The sequence below is a fragment of the Triticum aestivum genome, chromosome 4D, assembly GCF_018294505.1.
Source record: "Triticum aestivum cultivar Chinese Spring chromosome 4D, IWGSC CS RefSeq v2.1, whole genome shotgun sequence".
Classification (NCBI taxonomy): Eukaryota; Viridiplantae; Streptophyta; class Magnoliopsida; order Poales; family Poaceae; genus Triticum; species Triticum aestivum.
The window spans coordinates 109,168,669-109,194,339 of record NC_057805.1 but is presented as its reverse complement, the minus strand read 5'-3'; the positions used below and the strand labels follow the sequence as shown (position 1 = coordinate 109,194,339).

The 25,671-nt window shown below is 42.6% G+C and overlaps 1 protein-coding gene, 1 long non-coding RNA gene and 1 pseudogene across 2 annotated transcripts; all 3 read left to right on the top strand.

The window, feature by feature from the left end:
* LOC123096544 (uncharacterized) overlaps positions 1–7,844 on the top strand; it is a 120,843-nt pseudogene extending 112,999 nt beyond the window's left edge.
* Positions 1,216–2,418, top strand: LOC123096546 (uncharacterized). The gene is made up of 2 exons (XM_044518303.1): positions 1,216–1,850; positions 1,936–2,418. Exons 1-2 carry the CDS (start codon positions 1,328–1,330, stop codon positions 2,175–2,177), a joined length of 765 nt encoding a protein of 254 aa, XP_044374238.1. The 5' UTR covers positions 1,216–1,327; the 3' UTR covers positions 2,178–2,418.
* A 7,617-nt stretch (positions 7,845–15,461) lies between the features above and the next one.
* Positions 15,462–16,181, top strand: LOC123096543 (uncharacterized). The gene is made up of 3 exons (XR_006446652.1): positions 15,462–15,670; positions 15,751–15,927; positions 16,043–16,181. It is a non-coding gene; the product is annotated as an uncharacterized lncRNA (long non-coding RNA).
* Positions 16,182–25,671: the final 9,490 nt, after the last annotated feature.

Sequence of the window (25,671 nt, the reverse complement as noted above, 5' to 3'; positions counted from 1 at the left end):
AACCATATGCTCACAACTCAGGTATGTAGTTTTGTAGTTGCCCTACTTGCAAGTCCGCCCTCAACTCGCAACTCCGGGGGGGGGGGGAGGAGGGGTGTTGTTTTTTTATTCTTGTTTCATGGTAGTTGCAATTAGACCCTGGACTTGCAACTACGGGTTTCTGTCGGCCCAGTGTCAAGTCCACCCTCGACTCACAACTTGGGGGGTGTTGTTTTGTTTTCACCCTAGTTGCAAGTCCACCCCCGACTTGCAACTCGAGGCATGTAGTTTTTTTAGGGGCCCAATTGCAGGTCAACCTTCGACTCGCAACTAGGGGGCGTATATTTTGTAGGGGCCCCAATTACAAGTCAACCATCGACTCACAATTTTCCGTGTGCGGAGGGACTGGCCCAGGCACACTCGTCCGCTATTGTGATTTTTTTGGACAAACAAACAAGAGACAATACGTGGGATGATGTCATACTTAGATGTGACATAACTATTCAAAAAAAATTGTCCATGTTTTGGGAAAGTGTTAGTGTTTCAGAAAATATTCAAAAATTTAAACAATTAATTGCAGTTTAAAAACTTTTTGAGATTTTTAAATTGTTCACGTTTTCAAAAATTGTTTCTGTTTTAAAAAATGTTTGCAACTACAAATATTGTTCACATTTTTATTAAAATATTCTGCATCTATAAATTTGTTCAGAAGTTTTTAATAAATGTTCAGAAAGGTTTCAAATCTGACGATGTGGTGAGTTCCTAAATATTCACGCTGATTAATTATCGCAAACATCCATTTGTTCTAGTGGCTAGAAGACACGTGTTACGTAGTTGGAGATTGGTAGTTCGATTCCGTCGATACGCACTCAGCTTGTTAAGCATCAACGGAGAAACTTGGCTGGACAACCATCAAACAAAAAATAAACGAACCAGCTGTAAAAAGTTGTCAATGAAAGAGCCACAAACAAAATGTGACATCATGTTAGATGTGAGATATTATATCACATCTAGATGTGACAGACCCTATCCTTATAGTTGAGTTTGTCATGCATTTACGTTCTAAATTTGTCACTGCATCTAACCATCTGAACCACAGGTTGTTTCGCTTTGTATACACTACTTTTAAAATATAATGAAGTCCCTAGTTTGCATAAAAGAAACTATTTTCAGTGGGCCCGCTGTTAGATATTTTCGCTCTTTCAGTTTTTTTTCATACGGGCACTCTTGTGTGGTTCACCGGTGCTGTCGCCGCCGTCCACAAATGACACGGCACCGTTGCCGTGTACCGTGACACGAGCCTTGCTTTCTTTCTCTGGCGGTGGCGGCCTCTCACCCCGTCTCCGGCATGGACGTCCTGGCGCCGCTGTCCCGCGCGCATGTCGGCTCGCCGGCCGCGGCGGCCGCCTCCGCTCGCCCATACGTTCTCCATCGTTTCAACTGGCGGACCATCCGCCGCCGAGGCGCCGGCCTGCGCTGCCGCCGGCGCCTGCTCAGCGCGCGGGGAGAGCGCCCGGCTCCCGATGACGATGAGGACGACGAGGAGCTGGCTGGGTTCGACGCAGCGGTGGCGCTATTCAACGGCGGGGAGTACCACGCGTGCCACGACGTGGTAGAGGAACTCTGGTACAGCGCCGAGGACCCCGCCCGGACGCTCCTCCACGGCGTCCTCCAGTGCGCCGTAGGCTTCCACCACCTCTTCAACCAGAACCACCGCGGCGCCATGATGGAGCTCGGGGAAGGCCTCTGCAAGCTCCGCCGCCTGCGCCTCGAGGACGACGACGACGACCAAGGGCCCTTCTCTCGATTCCGGGATGAGGTCGCCGCCGTGCTCAGCTTCCTCTACCGCACCCAGAAGGAGCTTGCGGCATGTACGTCATCCTCACCCACCACGATCGAGTTTACTTAATTGATTTGAACCTCCCAATTCCGACGAAGCTATGGCGCATCGATCAGGTAACGACGAGCTGTGCTTGGCCATGGATGGCTCCGCGACCTCGTACCAGCTGCTCGGCGACTTCGCTGCCGGGCAGCGGCTGTACCGGCAGGGAGTCGACGCGGACGGCGTCCCGAGCATCCTCTTCTCCGGCCGCGCATCCGGCGACTACCTCGCTCCTCCATGCACGGTGAAGCTTCCGTCGCTACACGCCACGGAGCAGCATCTCACGGCGCTCCAGCGCGCGCACGAGTACTCGTAGCTAGTTCCATTTTTGTTGTATACTCGTACTCCATCCGTTCTGAATTACTTGTCTTAGATTTGTCTAGATACGGATGTATCTAGCACTAAAATGAATTTAGATACGGATGTATCTAGATAAATCCAAGACAAGTAATTCGGAACGGAGGGACTGGTTAGGTAGCCAGCCAGATGCAACAAATTCGATGGAACTTTGTAAACAAATTCCAGGGCAATCTGATACTACTCGTTTATTTTCTGAATGGATCGGAGTAGATCAAGCCACGCCACGTAATCCACGTGAAACGTTGATATGTGCCAAACTTCACATTCGCATTCGGTCCGGTCTATAATGTTGACATGTTTGACTTTAAAAAACATGCACTACATTTTTGAATGAAAAGAGTATTTTAAATATGATATGAAAACTAGTGTCTCTTCGTTCGAGAAGGGCTCTTGTTTTTGTTAGAGAGGAGCTGATTCTGTTGGCTGTTTCTTATAACTAACAAAAGAGTCCGTGTGTTGTAATTGATATAAAATTAATTTACCACTCAAACAACTTTTTGTAAGTAAAAATAGTAATGGCGGCGAGCCGAGCGACACACGTGAGGAATGAGGCAGGATCGGGGAAGGAAGATTCAAGGGATGGAAAAATCGCGAGGGGGGTTAGAGCGTTCTTTTTCTTCTTTCTATTTAACGATGACACGATGGGTAATTTTCTTTAACTATAGAGGCAATTTCAGGTAATGAATAAGAAATGAAGAAGCACCCCTTACTTTAAGAATAGAAGAATATTAGTGGAAACAATTACGTGATATGTTCATGTGCATGGAGAACCGCCGTACCAAGTATTCGATTATCGGCCTGAAGATTGTTTGAATAGATCATTACATAGCCTCACACACAAAGCAGAGCAGCCGCTACTGTTAGGGCGAGATGGCCGCCTGCTGTCTCTTGCGCGCGCTTCTGTTGAGCCTTCTCGCCGCTTGTTGAAGCGCTGTGTTAGAATACGTTGTCTAGTTTTTCCATCAGTTCGGACTTTGAAAAACTTGACTAGCGCGTCAGTTCAATATGGTATTAGAGCCACAAGGTCTCCGATCAAATCATGGCCAATGCACTATTTAATATAAAAAAAAGTTGTGATCTAATCTCGACCCCACGTCTAAGGTTTTCATGTACGTCCACAACCTAGACATGAGGAGGAGTGTTAATACGTTGCCTAGTCATTTCCATCACTTCGGACTTTTGAGAAATTTTGCTAGTGCATCGGTTCAATACATTGCCGCCGGCACAAAGATTCAATCGGGATTTTCTTTTTCCGTTTTTAAATTTCATCCGATCTCTTCCCTTTTCTAAGATCGCTCTTCCTTTATCCAATCTACTGTGCAAAAAACGAATCATTACTTTTGGATGGAAGAAAAATTTAATATGGATGAACGAAGCAAAAAACAGAGAAACACAACTTCTTTTATTATTAGTATAGATATAGATTTGATCTGGCGCAGTTTTTTTCTTCAAAAAGAATTAGTCAGGGTTACCTTAAGTCAAAATTTGAGGAAACATTGTCAGAGTACAAAGTAACTCCCCTCCCCGAAAAAACACTAAATGAGATATTTACCATAGAAAGTGGAAATAATGAAACATTGAATATTTTTATAAAAAAAATATTGTAACCAAATTCCCGAGTAAAAGTCGAGAAGTAAATTCAATCTTGTTCCATCACCTCTCGCTTCATATGATAATATTAACCGAATGTTTCTATCTATAAAGTATTCATTTCTTTGTATTTGTACTCAATTACAAAGTGACGTGTGTCAATCATGAGCAGATACATAAAAATACTATAGTCTAGTTTTGTTTGTCAAAATACATCATTAGATATTTATTTATTTTGAAATTCACATCGTTATAACTTGTTTGGTTGATTCCAACAACAACTTCGAATAATCAACATCTATCAAGCAATATAATAGTAGTGTGTTATTCGGAAGAAATTTCATATTTTCATACGTCATGAGACGTTACATAAGACCTTATATTTCAGTATAATTTTAAATTACTGAAGAAACCCAAATAATAAGAGAGTGGCGATTTGGTGCTCGGGCTCAACTGCACCCGAAATCCCGCTCGTCCGTTGCAGGCTTGGGATCCAAACAAATCCAGCTGGCGTGTCAGGTGTGAGCGCTAGTAAATCGCGGATACAGTTGAATACGGTACAAACAGTGGCAAAGACGTGGGGGCGAAGCGTATCAGCACGGCGGGCGGCGCGGCATCCCGCACTGGGCCGTGGACTAGGTCGTTACCTTTTCTATCTGGGCCATGGATCAGATAATGGGGCCAGGACGGTAGTCGACGTCTGAGTTGTCGGTCGGTCGGCGGTCTCCCTCCCTGGTTCATTCGGGAAACCCTCGCCGCCACCCTACCGGGGAGAAAAAACGAAACTTATCGAGCTGAGCCTGGTGATTGCGGCGGCGACCATGGTTGGCCGTCGGCAACTGGCGGATGGACGCTGCCGGTGTGGAGTTTCTGCATGATGCGGCCGACAGGTTAGTTTCGATAGATCTATACATTTGCTTTGGAGATTTGCTATGATAAGATAAATCAGTGGCGGAAGTATCCTGACGAACTAGCTTGTGTGCCAGCGAACGGAGCTGGGAATGTGAAGGCTGGTGATTCAAAAGTTGGGTCTGGTATGGCTCAGAAGATTGGCGAAGATGGCACTGCTCGAGCGCGAGAAGGTGCGCGGCGTCGATGAGATGCTTCTCCGACGAGGTCTGCTCAGTCTGCAGACAGAGTGAATCCAAAGGCCCCTGGCTGGAATAAGAGGTAAGAAGGAGAATCCGGCCGTGTTTTTTGTTTGTTTTCCGTGGATTATGTATGAATTTTCACATGAATTGTGCATCTTTCTCTTAAAATGGAAAAAATATTCACTGTAAGCAAAAATCTGGTAAATTGCATAGTGATTGTGCAAAATTAAGACTGGAAGTGTACATTTACAAAATTCAGGCCTTGACTGGGCAGTGCGCCACTGGACCAGACGCCATGCCCTTCTCCAATAAGCGCTCTCGAGCAGTCAATTCGCAAGTATGCAGAGCAACCTGACAAGAGTGTGATACAGCCTAAGCTAGGTCTCAGCTTCGATTCATTGGGAGGCGTATGATTTCTATAATCTGTATTCTTAGGAGATCGATTTTGGAATAAGGTATGGCAAAGCAGACTAAATGCTCACAGGACAAAAAGCATGCATAAAATCGTTTGTGGTTGCTCGGTGAGTGTTGAACTTGGTGCAAAACTCTGAACAAATACAAAGAATGCAAATACAGCAAGCTGTGTTCTGACGAAAAATTGCTTTGTTGATGCTTGTCCTGTAGGGAAAATCTTAAGCAGAAAACAGTAGGTCGTGCAGATGCGAGTGCCCAGCTCTGATCAGGCTTCTGCGTGCATCGGACAACAGTTGGTACATGACGTGAAGGCCACAACCATTCCGTGTCGCTGATCATGGGAGAGAAAGTGCACTGGCCGTCTCATAAACACATCAATGTTTACACAAAGGATTTGATAAGGCAGATGAGGGAAAACAATGTGAACCTGGGGAAGGTGTACAACATAATTGGTAGTAGCTTCTTTGGGTCTGTTGAGAAGGTACCGTTCACAAAAAGAACTCTCGGGAATATATGTGGGAAGTTTAGCCGTGAACAAGCCGAGGACGATGTGCTGAAGACGCTTGAGGTGTTTGCTGACATCCATTCCAGCAACCCTGGTTTCACCTATGTGCTACTGGCCGGCAAGTCGAGCAAGGTGAAAAATCATATGTGGGCTAACGGAAGCAGCCGAATGCAGTACATGTTCTTTGGCGATGTGATAAAATTTGACACTACATACAGGAGAAACTTGTATGACATGCCATTTGGGTCATTTGTGGGAGTTAACAATCACTATCAAAGCATTATCCTAGCAGGGGTGTTGATGTGTGATGAGCAAGAAGAGAGCTTCGAATGGGTGTTTGCATAATTTTTGCGAATGATGGGCGGGCCTGCCCCAAAACAATACTCACAGGTCAGGTTCATCACGCCAGCTATGATATATTACCCGTTTAACTTTACACGACAGTTCTACTAGGGGAAATGTTTATTTTACACTAATTATCTCGGCTGACAAAAATGATCTTTTTATTGCAGACCAATGCAAGGCAATGGAGGTGACGATCAGCAAGGTTTATCCTGGCACTGTCCACCGGTGGTGCAAGTGGAATGTCCTGAAGAAGGCAAAGGAAATCTTTGGTCTGCTTTACACAAAGAAGAGTAATTTTCAGGCTGAATTTCACAAGGTTGTGAACCACATGTTAACTGAGGAAGAATTTGAAGCAGCTTGGGGGTTGTTGTTGGATACAATCTGAGGAATCACACATACATGACCCAAATATATGAAACCAGGAAAAAATGGGCAAAACCATACTTTAAAGGTGTGTTTTGTGTGAAAATGACAAGCACTCAACATAGTGAGAGCGCAAACCACATGCTGAAGACGTACATGCCCCCTGCAAGCCCAATGCTTGTTTTTGGGGAGTACATGAGGTTAAAGTTTGACTGTGAGTGTGATGAGAGCTACAAGGAGAAGAGGACCATGATTGTAAGTTCTTTATTTCCTTTTTAAATTCCTGTTGATAACATTTATGAGTGCTTCGTTTATGTCCTTCACATAGGAATATTCCAAGTTGGCTGATGCACAAATATGGCATGGTGGTGCCCTGAGGCGGACTAACCTTACAATAGAGCGGCAAGAGATAAGTGGAGCAGGGTTGAGTACGAGGTGACCATAAACAAAGACAAATCAATATTCACTTGTCTGATCACACTGGATGCTATGCAGCCATATCTTGAGGGTAAGCTAACCTGACCCTTTACATGTCTTCATGGAAACTATTTGGAAAATCTGTAGTTGCGAATGCGAACACTTTCTTTGGTGTGTAGGTGATGGAATTCTTCATCGGGAGGAGATCCCTAAGCACCATATCCTAAAGCGATGGACGAGAGACGCAAGGGATATACTTCCACGACACCTGGTTCAGTACCAGAAGGACAATTCAGTGAACTTGTCGTTCACGTGCAGGTACGTGACGTTGTACTTCAAAGCCATGGAAGTCGTTCAGATGGGGGACGCAAGTGCTGCATGTTATGACCACATGCATGCAGGTCTCGAGGCTCTGCTACTGAATGGAGCACCACTGGCAGAAAAGAGGGATGGTCTGACTTTTGAGGATCGCTCGTGGAAGGCGACGCTGACCAGTGCCATAGTGCTGGGACATTCTGTTAGTGTGAATGCCCCACAAGGTCTTGCAGGCCCGGACAAGCATAGAGGTGCCGGAAGGCCGACAAACAACAGGGAGAAGGCCCCATACAAAGGTCTAAGTAAACGAAACCAAATTCTGCAGCATTTGTCATCGCGAAGGCCACAAAAGGACCACGTGCCCGGAGAGAGGGGACGCACCGAAAAAGCCACGAAAACCCAGGAAATGCAAGAATTGAGGGATAGAAGGACATCGACGAAATACCTGCAAGCGGGCACTTGGTTTTGCCGATAACTCAGCCATATGTTTTTCAGTCTGTAATATGTGTTGTCGTTCTAAACGGGGGGTTTTCTAGTGTGTTTCAGTTGAGCACTGAAACTCAAAGAGCATGAATTATGTTTACAGGGCCGTGTGTCATACTGTGTCTAAGAGCATGAATTATGTTTATGGTTGTCTGAACTTCGATGAATTAATGGTTTTGCTTGTTGTTTCGCTGCATCTCTCGGTTAAATAAATTACAAGCTTTGAGCACGCTGCAGAGGGGTCATCCTTCTGCAGTAAGCACGCTGGAACTCAAAGAAACGGCACAGCCGTGCCTGAAAAAAAGAAGATGAAGAGAGATTAATCAGATCTGAGCTGAACCACTGCTCGTTAGCTGAGAATGTGGAAAGCAAGAAAAAAATTCAGATCTACTTACATCGTAACGGATGCACTTGTAGAAACACTGACGAGCCTGCCGGCCAGACCTTGCAATGTTGGTCTCGATTACCGTAGAGTGGACAATTTATGGCGTGTGACGCTGACGACGTTTGGAGGGATCGTCAGCCGAGCATGGCTCAGGTCGGCTCAGAAACTGTACCGAGCCATCCTTCAACGATCCGTCCCGCAGCGACAGTGCGACGCTCCGTCGCAATGAATGCAGCGTCGCCGGACGAAAATCAGCATATACGGTCGGGGAATACAGTAAGGCGCACGGATCCACGCATGAACCATCGGTCTTGATTTCGGGATTAGCTGAGCCCGAGCTCAGAAACAGATTTTCACAATCTCTACTCCTAATGGAGCAGTTGGTGAATAGTCCGCGCGGTTTATTTTCGCTGGTTTATTTTCGTCATCCCCCAACCACCGTTTTTTTCGTCATCATCCCATCTGTGCCAAAAAACCTTTGCCAAAAAAACCCGCTCGCCCAGAGCAGATCGATCTCCGCCGCCGACCAGACCTTCGAACGCCCGATCTCACCCCATCGCACGCCCAATCCACCCCTACTCCCCCTCCCCGGCTGATCCATTCCGGTGCCACGGCCGATCCACCCCTACGCCCCTCCGTGGACGATCCACCCCTACGCCCCCTCCGCGGCCGATCCAAACCTTCGCCGCCGCGCTTGCAGGAGGCAGCTATCACGACCCCGATCCGATGGCGACCCCCTTCTGGACACGCACAGGGTCTCGACAGGCGCTGCTCCCCTTTCAGTAGTAAGTAATGCAAGTTCATACACAATAGTTATTACACAAGGTCATACAGAAAATCATATCAGGAGTCGGCGACTTGAAGGACGTGGACTGGGAGACCGAGACGCTCAGGATCGGCCGGCGATCTGCTTCTGGACGCGCCCAGAATCCAACTTCTGCTGTACAGTTTCCTTTGTTCAAGCCATCCTCCCACACCACTCGCCCTCTTGAGATGGTCACCTCTACCATTCCCTACACCAATCAGACAGAAACATCCACAGGTTGGATATCGAGTATTATGTCGGATTAACAGTTGTGAGTTGTGGGGAGCCAACCTTTCCTTTTCTGCCGTCGTACACGTTCGTGTCGGACCTCGAATGGTGTGTGCGCGTGCCCATCGCGAAGCTCCTCCGGGGTTCAGGATGATGATGTCTGCATCAGATCCCTCGAGGATTGCTCCTTTGCCAGGGTATATGTTGAAGATCTTGGCACTGAGAAGATTAGAGAGTAGTATGCATCATTATACTTTAAAACTGTTTGCTTCTTGTGTTGTTTTTCTGATTTTGTTTTGATGTAGCTATAGAATTTCTGCACTACCATTTTGTGCTTGTCACTCTCACATAATCGGTGAATGAAGTCAGAAAACAGAAATACCGGCAATGGAACCAACTTAGTACCCATCACGAAAAACAACATTTGAAATCAAAACTTACCACCATGCTATCCCAAATTATATGCATCCTTTCTTCAATACCTGGGATCAAGTAATGAAAAGAGAGATGCCTTAGCCAGCTTCCATTTGCAATGACACAACACAGTTTCCTTTGTTCAAGCCCTATGGCTTACCATTTACGCCATTGGGAATCTTCGTGAGTGGAATTGAAGGTGCAATGATCAGTTCCCACAAGCTGCATAGGAACAAAGAATAGTTCGGTGCTTATTCAAGGGATGTTTCCGTCTCCATAGTAGACAATGTACAAACAATATTTTCAGAAAATAATTTACTGTTGTCCAAAGCTGATGAAATATTTATTTCTCGCATGTATTCATTGGCCAATTTCTCATATTAGGAATTCAGATAAGCATCAATTTGGCTCAAGGTAATACACCCTACTTTGCATAATAAATCATATTTGGCTATTTTGAATGTAGCCGGGATGTTGAAAAGTTTGTTGAAGTTCTTCTAGCTTGCTCTCAAATATTAGCGGCCACGTGCGCGTGCTGATGTAGAACCATCAAATGTCTCACTTAGATATCTTCTGAAAGATCTTGTGTTGATAATCTTTGAGCAAAGAAGCGTGTAACTGCATGAAACTGCTATTTTGATGCAATACTATGTCTGATAATAGCTTATCTTCTAGCATTCCCTGTAAATTTTGTGCTGGCCAATATTTTACTAAACTAATTTGTACAATTCAATAAATTGTAGTTGAGGCTGCAAAGGTACAAAGTGAATGGAAAATATATTCTCCTTGACCATCCTACCATATCCACTGAATGGATCTAACTTCTACTTTATTGTTTTTATGTATCCCAACACTACAGTATCCTTCGGAAGGCAGATTTATAGTTGATGGTATGGCTAGCATCCAAGGTGAGACATCAACCTCAATGCTCTAATTTTGTGTGAACTACCAGCTTCAAATGTTATGTGGTTACTATAGAATGTTTTATTCATGACTAGCAAATCCTTGCAGCCAGTAGTCTAGGAAAGTAGCCAGATCGATGTTACTATATGTGGTTTGACGTGTGTCTCTGTAATAATCTAGCTGCTAGCATACCCACTTGATTATTTCATTCACACACACACAAACACACACACATGGTAGGTTCATTCATTATGTTGCGTCAATGGTAAGCAGTTTGGGTTCAATAGCCATGACTGAACAAACATGTTCATCCAACCAGACTACTTTGGATCTTCAATCAAATTTGAGGCTTCCAGAAACTGCATGAAACTGCTATTTTGATGCAATACTATGTCTGATAATAGCTTATCTTCTAGCATTCCCTGTAAATTTTGTGCTGACCAATATTTTACTAAACTAATTTGTACAATTCAATAAATTGTAGTTGAGGCTGCAAAGGTACAAAGTGAATGGAAAATATATTCTCCTTGACCATCCTACCATATCCACTGAATGGATCTAACTTCTACTTTATTGTTTTTATGTATCCCAACACTACAGTATCCTTCGGAAGGCAGATTTATAGTTGATGGTATGGCTAGCATCCAAGGTGAGACACCAACCTCAATGCTCTAATTTTGTGTGAACTACCAGCTTCCCATGTTATGTGGTTACTCTAGAATGTTTTATTCATGACTAGCAAATCCTTGCAGCCAGTAGTCTAGGAAAGTAGCCAGATCGATGTTACTATATGTGGTTTGACGTGTGTCTCTGTAATAATCTAGCTGCTAGCATACCCACTTGATTATTTCATTCACACACACACACAAACACACACACACACATGGTATGTTCATTCATTATGTTGCGTCAATGGTAAGCAGTTTGGGTTCAATAGCCATGACTGAACAAACATGTTCATCCAACCAGACTACTTTGGATCTTCAATCAAATTTGAGGCTTCCAGGAAGGTAAAGAATTATGTGAGCCAATTAAAATCGGTATCCATTGATTCCTCTTAACTTGTTTTTTGTATATCATTGGGATCTCATAGAGGTTGATGGAACATACAATTAACTCTTGGTTTGTTAGTAAAGGAGTGCTGATCCTATTTATTTCTACCGAGAACAACGAACAAGTTACATCATGTGACCATTCTTTATTATATTTTTTGTAAATTGATCTGGTTCTTTCTATATGTGTGTACAATGTTCTCCTTGAGGAGCGAGTAAGCGAAGCACATCAGCGGTGCGATACTCTAAACTCCCACTAAATTGCATAGTTAATGATTCAAATTTAGCATGTCATAATATGTCCAATTACTTTCAACTAATTTTATTCGTATATGGTGATCTGTTGTAATGTACAGAAGATATTTCATATATATCATGACTACTTTTTAATGTTTGCTTACCGTTTTTGTAGGGCACCAGTTTCTTCTATCACTTGCAATAATTTCTTAGGTAATTTTCTGGACCAGATTTTTGGGATTAATAACACCAGTCAGTTAATATGTTACTGAAATAGTTGGTACCTCATCTGCTTTCGTGGGGGCTTAGTCTTGTTCTAAAAAATACCAATACCCACATCAAAAAATATTCAAATGTTCTGGGGTGTATAATAAATGTGTCGTGTTTTAGAACTGTATTGCAGCCATACTTGAAAAGCCATTTCTGCATGTCAATACAACCTGCGTTTCAGACATACTTGAAAAAACACCACACACACATGTCAATATCAGGGCCTCAATTAGGAAACTGGTACATACGGTTCAAATTATTTGTCCATACAGTTCAAATTATTTGCCGTCTCTATCTTCTAGAAAAAGCACAAGGGTTCACAATGCATAAATCAGCTTACTTTCAGTGATGATCAAGACTCCCAAATTGCATTTCTTTTCATGGTGAAAAGATGCATTTCTTTATTATATTTTTTGTAAATTGATCTGGTTCTTTCTATATGTGTGTACAATGTTCTCCTTGAGGAGCGAGTAAGCGAAGCACATCAGCGGTGCGATACTCTAAACTCCCACTAAATTGCATAGTTAATGATTCAAATTTAGCATGTCATAATATGTCCAATTACTTTCAACTAATTTTATTCGTATATGGTGATCTGTTGTAATGTACAGAAGATATTTCATATATATCATGACTACTTTTTAATGTTTGCTTACCGTTTTTGTAGGGCACCAGTTTCTGCTATCACTTGCAATAATTTCTTATGTAATTTTCTGGACCAGATTTTCGGGATTAATAACACCAGTCAGTTAATATGTTACTGAAACTGTTTGTACCTCATCTGCTTTTGTGGGGGCTTAGTCTTGTTCTAAAAAATACCAATACCCACATCAAAAAATATTCAAATGTTCTGGGGGTTTTCTCATGCCATGCTTGGTCTGTAACTAAATCTGGAAAATTCATTGGATGTTCCGCAAGTGTGCAACCGAACTTGTATGACTCACATACAAACAAATTATTCATAATGAAAATAGAATCATTGTATGTGTTTTAGGAATTATGTCATACTTATGTAGAAAGGATGGCTTCTTCTACCATATAAAGAAGTCATGATGGTAAAAAATACTAGGCAGTCTCCATGTCTAAAAGGTTGGAATGTTGAGATATTAGGAAGCGTGTACAAAAGATTATTAGAAACTAGCGGTGGCTCAAATGTGCTCCCCACGGAATAGCGACATGGACTCCAGATTTCTATGATCTGTTTGTATTTGAATTAAGAAAAAAGTAATATAATAAAAATTGTTATATGTCTTGATAAAAGTTTATAGAAATATGGACAACAATGCAGGCACATCACCACCACCACCACCACCACACACATGGATGGCTAATACAACCCTTCTAACCATTGAACTACCGGTTGAGTTCAGTAACATTTTTTTAGTTGTCAATAACATATTATTGTGTTTGATGGTCTGATAGTCAATTAAAAAGATGTGTGTTAGCTGATACGTGCATAGTTCTTGGTTATTTTAACTCTGTGAGAAGCATCTTGATTTTTTTAAAGCCCGTAGCAACGCACATGTTTAGTTGTTGTACATGTTTGTATAACTGATTGTGCTGCTTTTACTTACTTTGATTGCTTGGTTGTGTGGCTTGTTCTGCTTACTTTGCACGGCCAAGAAGCAGCCTGTCCAATAAGTATAGTCTCCAAGTTGTCTCCAAGTTCACGAACGAAAGTGCATGAAACATAACAATTAAGAATCAGTCTGTTTACATAAAACCTCCCAATACAGAGGCCAGGAGTTGGATCCTGGGCGCGTCCAGAAGGGGATAACAAAATAAATGATTGACGGTAGACAACTTCAGTATGAAACATAACAAAATAAGATCATTAAGATGCTAGACAACTTCAGTTCACAAGCCATTGTTAATAGTATGAAATCTTTGCCCGTAGGTAAGTATGGGGAATCCACAAAGCAAATCTGCGGAACATACAACAGCGTCAGGTGTACCTAGAGGTAAATCTTTGACTAAAAAACTTGCCGCACATGTCAAGCTATATCCCGATTGTGATTTCCTTAAATGACGTTGTTTCAGATAATTTATTTTGGACAAATGATGGTGAGAACAACCTGAGTACCCCATTTATGACAGTTGGATTGTCAATTTACCATGATTTAATACTATTTGTTTATCAAATTGATCTCGCTTACTTGTATGAATGACACTCAGATGGGCTGACACTTGAACCGTCTGGACAACCGGTTCTTCCGGATAATGAACTTGTGGGTACTGAAGGTGTAGGATATCAGATGGCTGGGACAAACGTTGTTGATAATCACCCTATTAGTCCAGGTATGAGGCTGTGCGGATAGAGTACTCATCATTTTATTCTCTTAAGTTCGTGACTTCAATCCCAGTTACTTGTATGAACCATGCTCCAGGCCACTCGATACCTGAACAGACTGCAGACCCGGTTGTTCCCCAACCCACTGATGGTGATATCACATGTGTTCAGCGGCCTCCCGATCTGAACTCAGGTGAGCAAAAAACATATTGAAAAGGAGACCCGGCAATCTCGGTTATTTATCATGCTTATAGAGGTTGTGTTGCAGACATTCAAGAACAGTCTAAGAACAATAACATTTAGCTTTTGTTTTGTTCCAGATGTTCTTGATGTGTCTCCTATTGATGGAGGAATACACCTGTACACTATGTCAACTGCTCAAGATTTATCCCAAACCATTTCAACATCCGAGCACATGACTACAGGATCTTTCGAGAATGTCACCAAACAAACTAAAAAAGGTATCTTATCTGATGAACAAAGGGATCAGATAAACGCCAAGAGGCGAGCTAATTATCGGCGGAAGAAAGAGGAGGAAGCAAAGAAACTTGAGCATGAAAGTCAAGCTTACCTTTCAACATCTGGTATAATTGTTTGATTTTTAATGAAAACAATGTGCATTCCTGCTTTGACTACTCTCACAGCTTGCTGCATCTATTATTAGACCGTCTATTTACTTGTATGAACCAATTTCAGATCAGTCCATCACTGAACAGACAGCAGTTGTTGTTGTTCCTCAACCCACTGATGGTGATGTCACATGTGTACCACGGCCTTCCGAACTGAACTCAGGTTAGTATAGAACATAATCAGTACTCTCTACTCTTCGGATAGCACTAAACTGACCCGTTGTGACCACTATCGGTTATTTTTACATCAAGCGGGCAGCCCGGCAACCTCATCAACGTTTGTGTCTCTCAGTTGTCTCACTGACGAGTTAGCCGCAACCGTAGCACAAAGTGTAAATGGTATTACAAGATTCGTGTTTCGTTGTGAACCGTATCTATCTTATAGAGGTTGTGTTGCAGATGTTCATTAACATACTAAGTACATTATCATTTTGGTTTGGTTTTGTTCCAGAGGCTCTAGATTTGACTCATATGTATGGAGGAAATCACGTAAACATCAATGCAACTCCTCAAGTTTACCACAATCCGGTTCAACATCCAAGCACATGACTACAGGATCTGTCGTGCGTGTCTGCAAACCATCTAAGAAAGTTATCTTGTCTGATAAAAAAGGGAGCAGATAAACGCCAAGAGGCGAGCTGCTTATCGGAGGAAAAAAGAGGAGGAAGCATAAAAAGTACAGCATGGAAGTCAACCTGACCTTTCAATATCTGGTATGATTGTTTGATTTTAAATCAAAACAACGTACATTCCTGCATTCACTACTCTCACACCTTCATGCATCTATTACTAGATGACAAGAAAGAGCTAATAAATGTGCGGAGGCGGGCAACGTATCTTAAGAACAAGGAAAATGCTGACATTAACAAGGAACAGATGAAAGCTCCGTTGGTAGATGGTTATCGAAGAAAATATGATGACGCCGCCGGCAAGCATCTCCATCAAAATATGCCTGCCGTTGACATGTCGGGTACGACTATTTCTATATTACAGGCCAAACGTCTATTGAATATACTCCCTTTATTCATAACAGTATGATTATTATCTGAGAATCCGTGAGTATGACACCTGCAACCATATTGCAGGTATGCAAAATGTTCCACGGAGCGCTCTCGGTGATATCACTAATGGGGTACAAGCTCACCCTATGCTCCTTGACGACAAAAATAGCCAGATCAAGGCTCAAGGGCGAGCTACCGTGAAGCACAAAGATGATAACCTTCCTGCCCTTACAATATCAGGTTAGAATGCTTTTTGATTCAGCTGCCTCTTGATAGTATATATATTCCTAATGTTTCTGGATACAAGTGTTTAATAAGTTATCTTGGAAAACAAGCTTATCAAACTCATTTTTTTATCGTCCTCTCGTTTGACTTTTGATTAGACATTAATACCTTGTGAAAATGGACGGAAGGAGTCAGCTGATATGACCTGCATAATATGCTGGTACCTTTTGTATCAATGATCAATTAATGCAGTACTGATTAGCGTTTTACACTGTTGTATAACCACCCGACCCAAATAGGTCCAGCTATACGTCATTGTCACAAGATGAGGCGGTATTGCCTCATACCAATACAATCAGTATAGCTGTCATTCATGATAACCAACTACCTAGGAAGCAGCGTGGTAAGCAACGCAGAACTTGCTTAACTCCTGATCAAATGGAGCAAACAAACGCACGGAGGCGAGCAACATATCAGAAACATCTAGAGCACGGAACTATCGATCTTGAAGAAAAAATACCACGCTGCGAGAATGGAGGGCATGCAGCAAAGAGAAAGGGGGGTTAAGTGCAAAAAGAAAGGCAACTTATGCGGCAAAGAAGCACACCCCATGCAAAGAATCCCTCGCACTCCCACGTCCAGACCTAGCAAACTTATCCCGCGCAACACCCCTCTCTCGGGCCGCCGAAGGTGATTCATCTGATGGCGACCCGACGACAATCATGACGAATTTCATTGTTGGTACCAATGGTATGATAATTCTATTGTCACCTTGTTGTGCTCATTCTCACCAACCCTCATCTGACATGACGTTGTCTATTGTCACATTCGCCATGGAGATAATGCAGACGAAATCGATGGGTTCCGAGACTGCATCACTGGCGATGAGACGACACCATCCGACTTTATGGATGAGGAGTACTACATGTTTCGCGACGAAGGTATGGTCAACTATAATCTATGAATTTGTGGGGCTTTATCATAATTATAGTTAGTAGTTAATAATGTTTTGAACATCATGTTTCAACAAATGCACGTAGGATACGATAATGACACCTTGGAGGATGAAGAGGAAGTGATCATGTCGTCTGCTATACCTAGCGAGGTTGATCCATTAGACTTTGTCTACACAAACATCCCAGACACGACTCACATCCTGAAGCTCGACGCAAACTGCAAACACTGCAAAGCAAAAAAAATTGTGTCTGAGACTGACGGCTTCTGCTGTCGCAATGGCCAGATCGAACTTAAACAACCTGAGCCAATCCCAGAGCTGATGAGGCTATGGTCAAGCATGGATGCAGATTCTAGACATTTTCGGGAAAACATACGCTTCTTCAACGGGCATTTCGCCTTCACAACCCTTGGCGTCAGCCTTGATGAGAACTACACAAACATGAAGTCTGGGGTGTACACATTCCGGGCACACGGCACCATCTACCACAATGTGCATTCGTTCGGGCCTAGCTCCCGTCCTGAGCATCTGCAGTTATACTTCTATGATGATGACCCAACCATCACTCATTGTAAGGCGGCCACCAAGCAATTAGACCAAGATGTCGTGAAGAAGTTAGTAGACATACTCAAAGAAAACCCGTACTCCCAGCAATTTAGGAGTTTGGGTGCACACAAGGACAACCTCGATGATTACAGGATAGACCTAAACACCGATAAAAGGCTTGACCAAAGAAGATATAACAGACCGTTGTCATCTGAGGTCGCTGCAATTTGGGTTGAGGGCAACGACCTAGCAAAAAGGTTTGACCGGAGGATAACACTTTGTGGTAATAACAATGAAAGGCACAGTATACGTGTGACCTCCGGAGCATATGACCCTTTGTCTTATCCCCTATTCTATCCAAGGGGAGAACTAGGTTGGCATCCGAAGCTACCTAAACGTAATGTTCCTTTGGAGGTTGTACTAAATCCTCAACTGGCCCATGATGATGATGAGGATGCAGGTATGCCGTCTGCGTCCCATTTTGCTAGAAATAATATTTTGTTTGTCGATTATATCCTCATTGTGATGGTACTCAATCATGTGCAGAGGGCAACAGTAGGTTGTGCGTCTCTGTCAGAGACTACTACTGTTACATGCTGCAGACACGGCCTGCGATCTTTAATCCCATACTGTGTGGAGCACGCCTCTTGCAGCAATGGGCCGTCGACATGTACGTCAAGATTGAAAGTTGTCGGTTAAGGTGGTACAGGAAGAACCAGACGCAGATTTGTGTCGACTTGTATAAAGGAGTTGTTGATGCGATCACACCGGGGGAGACACGAGCAAGCGTTGTTGGGGTAAGAATAGTTCTCCCTGGAACATACCCTGGTGGCGACCGCGACATGAAGAAGAGGCATATGGATGCCATGGCAATTGTACATACATACGGGAAGCCTGACATCTTCTTGACCATGACTTGCAATCCAAAATGGGAAGAGATAACGAATGAGTTGCTGCCTGGTCAGACGGCGCAAGACCGACCTGATATTGTGGCTCGCGTGTTCTTTGGCAAACTAGAGGCTATGAAGGACATGTTGTTCAAGAAGCACATCCTGGGTGTTGTTGTCGCATATGTATATGTTGTCGAGTTTCAAAAAAGGGGCCTCCCACACGCACATTTTCTGTTGATCATGGACTCAACATATAAGCTTATCATCCCCGAGCAGTATGACCGACTCATTTCCGCAGAGCTCCCAGACAAGCATAAGTATCTGGAATTGTATGCAATGGTAGTAAAACATATGATGCACGGACCATGCGGTGCTCTAAACCCGAAGAATGTTTGCATGCAAGAAAACGGATGCAAGTGCAGATACCCGCGGTCGTTCAATGAAAACACAGCACAGGGGAAGGACTCGTACCCAGTTTATCGACGTAGAGACGATGGTAGGCATGCTAAGGTCCGAGGGAAGATGTTGGACAACAGATGGGTTGTGCCTTATAACCCATACCTTCTGCGGATGTTCAATTGCCACATCAACGTTGAGGTCTCCTCGAGCATAAAGGCCGTCAAATATCTTTACAAGTACATTTACAAGGGCCATGATAAGGCTTCTTTCAGCATCGACCAGCCCGACGCCGATGGTAACATTGATGAGATCAAGAGATACGTTGACGCAAGGTGGATCACCCCTCCGGAGGCTATGTGGAGGATATTTGGCTTTCCACTTTGCGCCAACTACCCTCCTGTCTTGCAGTTGCCTCTTCATCTCCCGAATATGCACAGGGTCGCATTCAATGCCCAGGCTGACTTGAAAAATGTTGTCGCCTCAGAAAATATTTCAAAATCCATGTTAACGGAGTATTTCAAGGCTAACCAGGAACACCCTCGGGCTAGAAATATATTGTACAAGGATTTTCCCGGAAGCTTCACGTGGCAGAAGAAAAAGAAGTTTTGGAAGCCGCGGGTCGAGCGTTTTCAAATAGGTCGCATCGTGTCTGCCAATCCTGCCGAGGGGGACCGATACTATATGCGTGTGTTGCTAAACCATGTTACGGGCAAAACATCCTTTGACGACTTGCTCACCGTGGACGGCGTGCTATGTGGGAGCTTTAGAGAGGCTGCTGAAAGGTTGGGACTCATCGAGGCAGACAACACGCTCGATGACTGTCTTACTGAGGCTGAGCAGTGGGCGATGCCATGTTCTCTTAGGAGGCTCTTCGCAACCATCTTGGTGCACTGCGAGCCAGGCGACGTGCGTGGTTTATGGGATAGGCACCTCGAGCCTATGTCAGATGACTATCGTCGATCACGCACGTCCCCTGACGAGGTGGAGCAGATGGTGTTGCTAGACATTAGGGGTATGTTGCAGTCCATGGGTAAAGATATTGTTGATTTCACTCTTCCGAGCATAGATGATGCGTTTGACCCAACCGAGGGCGAGGCAAGAGAGGTCATCGAGGAAACAACCGTTGAGTTTGACATGGATGACACTAAGTTGGTATCTTCGCTGAACTTGGAGCAAAGGGCCGCATACGACGAGATACTAACGGCTGTTGAACGCGGTGATGGGAGTGTATTCTTTGTTGATGGCCCTGGAGGTACATGGAAGACCTTCCTATACAGGGCGATGCTTGCCAAGGTGAGGAGCCAAGGCAAGATTGGTATCGCTACCGCGACGTCGGGCGTCGCCGCTTCTATCATGCCTGGCGGCAGGACTGCCCACTCGAGGTTCAAGATCCCATTGAGTTGCGATGATGGAGCCTCGTGCAGCTTCACCAAGCAGAGTGGGACCGCCAAGCTCCTAAGGATGGCCTCATTGATAATATGGGACGAGGCCAGCATGACGAAGCGACAAGCGGTAGAGGCATTGGACAACAGCATGCGCGACATCATGGGAATACGTGACCGACCCTTTGGAGGAAAGACTGTTGTTTTTGGTGGGGACTTTCGGCAGGTGCTTCCGGTCGTCAGAAGGGGGTCGCGGGGCCAGATAATTGATGCAACCCTCCGAAGTTCTCATCTGTGGAAGTGTATGCGGCAGCTTCGGCTCATAATGACACGTGGTTTGCAGATTACTTGCTAAGGGTCGGCAATGGCACTGAGGATGTAGATGATCAAGGCAACATACTACTCCCTGAAGATATTTGTCTGCCGTCTACAGGCGAGGTTGACGACCTGGATAAACTTATTGACCACGTGTTTCCGAGTCTAGACGACAACATGTCTGATTCCAATTACATGACATCTCGAGCAATCCTTTCCACGACAAACGACAATGTCAACAAGATAAACATCCGCATGATAGACCGTTTTCATGGAGATGAAGTAATCTACCATAGCTTTGACATTGCAGAGGACGACCCATATGGCTACTACGCTCAGGAGTTTCTTAATGGATTGACTCCTAATGGTCTTCCTCCGCATGCACTCAAGCTAAAGTTGAACTGCCCTGTCATACTTCTAAGGAACATTGATCCAGCTAATGGACTGTGTAACGGCACTAGGCTTGTTGTAAGAGGTTTTGAGAGGAACACCATTGATGCAGAAATCGTGATTGGTCAACACGCTGGCAGGAGGGTCTTCCTTCCTCGAATACCTCTTTGCCCATCTGAAAATGACATGTTTCCGTTCAAGTTTAAGAGAAAGCAATTTCCTATAAGGCTTAGCTTTGCTATGACCATTAACAAGGCTCAAGGGCAGACCATACCGATAGTTGGTGTCTACCTACCCAATCCCGTGTTCTCTCATGGTCAGCTCTATGTTGCTTTGTCTCGAGCCACTGCAAAGAGAAACATAAAGATACTCATTCAGAAGGAGAAGCCAAAGGAGAAGGCCAACAAGCTAAAGGACAATCCAAAGAAGCGAAAAAGACCGACTGTGTCCTTACTGACCTCGATGAAGAACATCGTCTACAAGGAAGTCCTTACAGGCTGAAGTTCGGTCTTAATAGACTAGCAGGTTTAGTAATGACAGAGCATTTACTCTTGCGATGGTCAAGATATGCAGAATTTCCTTTCTTTTACATATATTTTTTTATTTGGTATTTTTATATTTGGATGTATACAACATCATCGCTGATATAGATTTTCTACAAGCGTACTTTTTCATGTGTAATATGTGATTCAGATATAGTGATTGGCAGGATAAAGACCTGGAACATCCAATGGAACTATTGTATTACGGCAAATTAACATATTTGTTCTTATTATTTTGGTATTTTGATAGTATGTTTGAATGTAAGTTTATGGACGTCCTTATGATCCTCTACAATCATCTGCTAGGTCAGAACTATAATATTTTGATTGGTCTGAATTATAAGACCAACACACGCAGGAGGGAAGTTTGTGCAGCTTGTGAATATATATTTTGCATATGTACTACAAATAAATAATAAAAAGCTAGCCTGCGTACATGCGAATAAGTTTATATGCCCGTGCGACTTTGAAAAAATGTGACAACTGACATGTCTGATTGCTGAAGTGTACAATATTTGGAAAAAAATTAGAATACTTGATACTTTCACGTATCTAAACTAATTATTTAACAGTTCAGTTCAGGTTACATATTATTTTCTTGCATTGGTTCATTTACCATCATGAATTTACTGTGCATCTGTAATAGTTCAGACCTAAAATATTTGTATGTATACACCATCATCGCTGATATAGATTTTCTACAAGCGTAATTTTTCTAACGAATGATGCCGCTGATGTGTTACTTCTGCTAATGCATAAACAGATAGTGCATGTGTGTAATACCGTTGCTGCTAATGCATACGCATAAATACACAAATTTATGTTGTTTCCTAGCTATGGGAGTGTGTACTTCTACTACTATTTCTCATATGTACGTTTGTATGTTATACAGATTGTTGTGATGAAAAAGAATAATAAATATGATCTTTTGCAATGCTGTGTTGGACTGAATGATTTGTAGTCCAATTATATTTTTTGATATACATAAGGTATTACACATGAAATGCAAGAAAGAGTTGTAAGCTGATCTCAATAGGTTTCTTTTTATTTATTTCCCTAATTCATGTTTATTTTTTGATGTTCTCTTTCCTGTTTGAACAAGGAAATGTAAGTAAATGTTACAGCTGGCACAAACTTGAATGAAGTGTTAATGCATTTGAAGAAAACAGTATTCAACATAGTTTTAAAAAAATCCCGTGTATAAGGAAATTTTAGAAGTGTTTTTGAAAAATGTACAATACGTGCATGTTAACTATTTTATTTGCTTCCTTTTAAAAAAATTCCTAATCGGTTTATCACACATGAAATCTTAAGACAGGTTATCTTTTTTGTCTTGTAATAATATAGTAGGTTCTACTCACCGAATCACAAAATTGATCCCATTAATTAATATTTGATTGTGACCAAATCGGTCGATTTGTTTACCGATTTCGTATTCAGAGCTTCCTAGAAACGCTTATATATAGATCAACCGTTCCAGCGACCTTACCAGACCTCTCCATCCTCCTCTCACATGGCGTCATCCAACAGTTCAATTCACATGCTTCGTTGGCAGGAAGAAGAAAGTGAAGATTTCGGTGAACTAGAAGATCATGACGGCGCTACGCCGATGCGTCCCTTTGGTAAGGGTACCACACCAAAGCCAAAAAGGCTTAGGATGCATAATCACGTTGAGCCTATTAACCTGCCTATTAGTAGTAGATATCCCGTTACGAAAGACGATAGGAAAGAAGGTTTGGGGGACGGTTGGGGTACTAGCAACGATCAAATTCTGCAGGCAACCAAGGAGAGCAACAAGCTGATGCAAACTCTCATAAAGAAGATGAATCAGTTGAAACATATGGTTGTGAAGCACATGCAAACATGCGACAAGAAGACGGAAATGCCTTGAAAGGAGCAATCATGAGGAGTTATACAATATTCTTTACAGCTTTTTATGTTTTATGTTTCAACGCTCCTTAAGAGCATTTTGCATTGTAATCGATTTGGAGTCAGACTATGAAAGTATGAATAAAGAACAGATATTGTTTCATGCTTGCTTTCTTACTCTCTGTTTTTGATCTTCCCTTTGAGCTTTGTCGCCGAACATGCTATTTTTTTCTTTTTCTTATATGAATACGCGGTACAAATGCTGTAATCCTTACTTCCATCGAAATATTCTTTTTATTACAAATGGCATTTACTGCGTTTGTGCTATATTAACTAACTTACGTCACAAAACGCACAGGCTTCTCAATTAAGCATGCTGGTTTTGAAAGTGCGGCTGTTACTACACTGTGCATACAGAATCAAATTAAAAAAGAGACGCTAATTAAAAAACAGATCGAAGTTAGCTTTTCACGCGCATACTCAATTGTGCATGCAACCGCGACCAACGAATCAAGCCATCAAAGACCGGCTGAACAAATTATTACTATTGCTAATAACTTCGATATAATTTTTTGTTACTATTTTAAAATGCCCGTAAAATAGTCGTTGCAAAGTAACACAACGACGTCTCATCACATGTTATAAAATCAAATATGTTGGGATTTAAAAAAACATATAGTATAATAAAAGCTGAGTAAATAATCGATTTTTGAAATTGATTACATGTTGGTAATTAATGGTAATATATTTAATCGACGAAATATTGGCGAATCCATGGTAATATATTAATTGCGTGACTACACTTACCTTAACGCACTATCACCTTAATTATTTTGATATATCCAATTATTGCATTCCTAACTAAAAATCTGAAGTCATCATTATATTCCCGCAGTTTGTTATATTGAATATAGCGGATTCACAGGCGAAAAGGAAACAATGATACTGGTGAGATAATTGACATGATTTCGATCAGATTAAGAATCTGAAATATCTATAAATAATTAATTGATTTAAAAAGTTTTAGCAATAAAATTTTTTGTTGCCAAAGAACTCTCATAACTTACTATTTATAATAGTTTCGATAGTAGAGGTTTTTTTTCGCTAGACAGCCACATGCAAATATTGAAAGAATTTTGATTTTCCCGCCTGTGGGCCCCTTGGACTATATATATAAATGCCACTACCCGTGCCCGTGCGCCCCTCTATCTTTCTTTAACACTTCATCCATTAGCTCCCTGACCATGGTGATACCATACAGCTCGAGGCCCTCGAGGAGGGTGATGGCGAATCCACCGGATCCCATCATGCCTCTGCCTACCATCCCTCCAATGAACAGGCAAGTGTACAGATCTTCATGCACGCTTATCTGACATCACCGTTTGTTTATCCCATCATTTCGTATTATTTTATGTAGGTACCTGAATTTTCAAAGTGTACAGATGGAACATATCTATCAAAGATGTTGGATAATTCGAGCTAAGGTGATGTGGAAGTCCCATATCAGGGTGCATGCAATGGGAAACCCATACTTTCGTTGCATACTTCTGGACCAGGAAGTATGAGATTAGTGATCACTAAATATAGCAACCTTTTTTAATGTATATACACATGTGTTCTAAAGTCTTGTTATCTGAATTTTTAAATATTTCTAGGGAACAAAGATTGAAGCAATTGCCTTCAGCAACCAAGCTTATCGATTCAACGCCATTCTGCAGACCGGGCTAACATATGACTTCAGTAGCGTCGGGATAAACCCCACGGAAATGCTAGATGGTCACTTTTGGTATCTATGCATGGAGTTTGTCATTGAACTAAATGCTATAACCATGGTTAGGACATCGGTGCACAGTATTGCATCGACAATCTGTCCACCATTTTTCCCACAACTTGGTGCCATATCATTGCTACGGGACAAAACCATTACCGGTGCAACATCTTTTAGTTTGTTTTTGCATATTTATCGTTTTAACATTTTGTCTCACCCAGACTTAATTTTTTCCAGATGTTCTTGGTATTCTTGTCTATGCTGGTAGGATACAACATAGGTGGGATTCAGTATATAGACGGCAGGTCCATTTTGTTGAGATAGGCATCATGAATTTTCGGTAAATTCCAATCAGTACTTAAGGTTTTATATGATTATTAATATTTGATAGTTGCCTACCATCAACATATCTTTATCATTCCAGACGGGAGA

What these genes read in the sequence shown, in the direction of transcription:
- LOC123096546 (XM_044518303.1), top strand. Translation starts at nt 1,328, where the DNA reads ATGGACGTCCTGGCGCCGCTGTCCCGCGCGCATGTCGGCTCGCCGGCC. An exon ending in CCAGAAGGAGCTTGCGGCAT is followed by an intron (nt 1,851 to 1,935) that starts GTACGTCATCCT and finishes CGCATCGATCAG; the next exon opens with GTAACGACGAGCTGTGCTTG.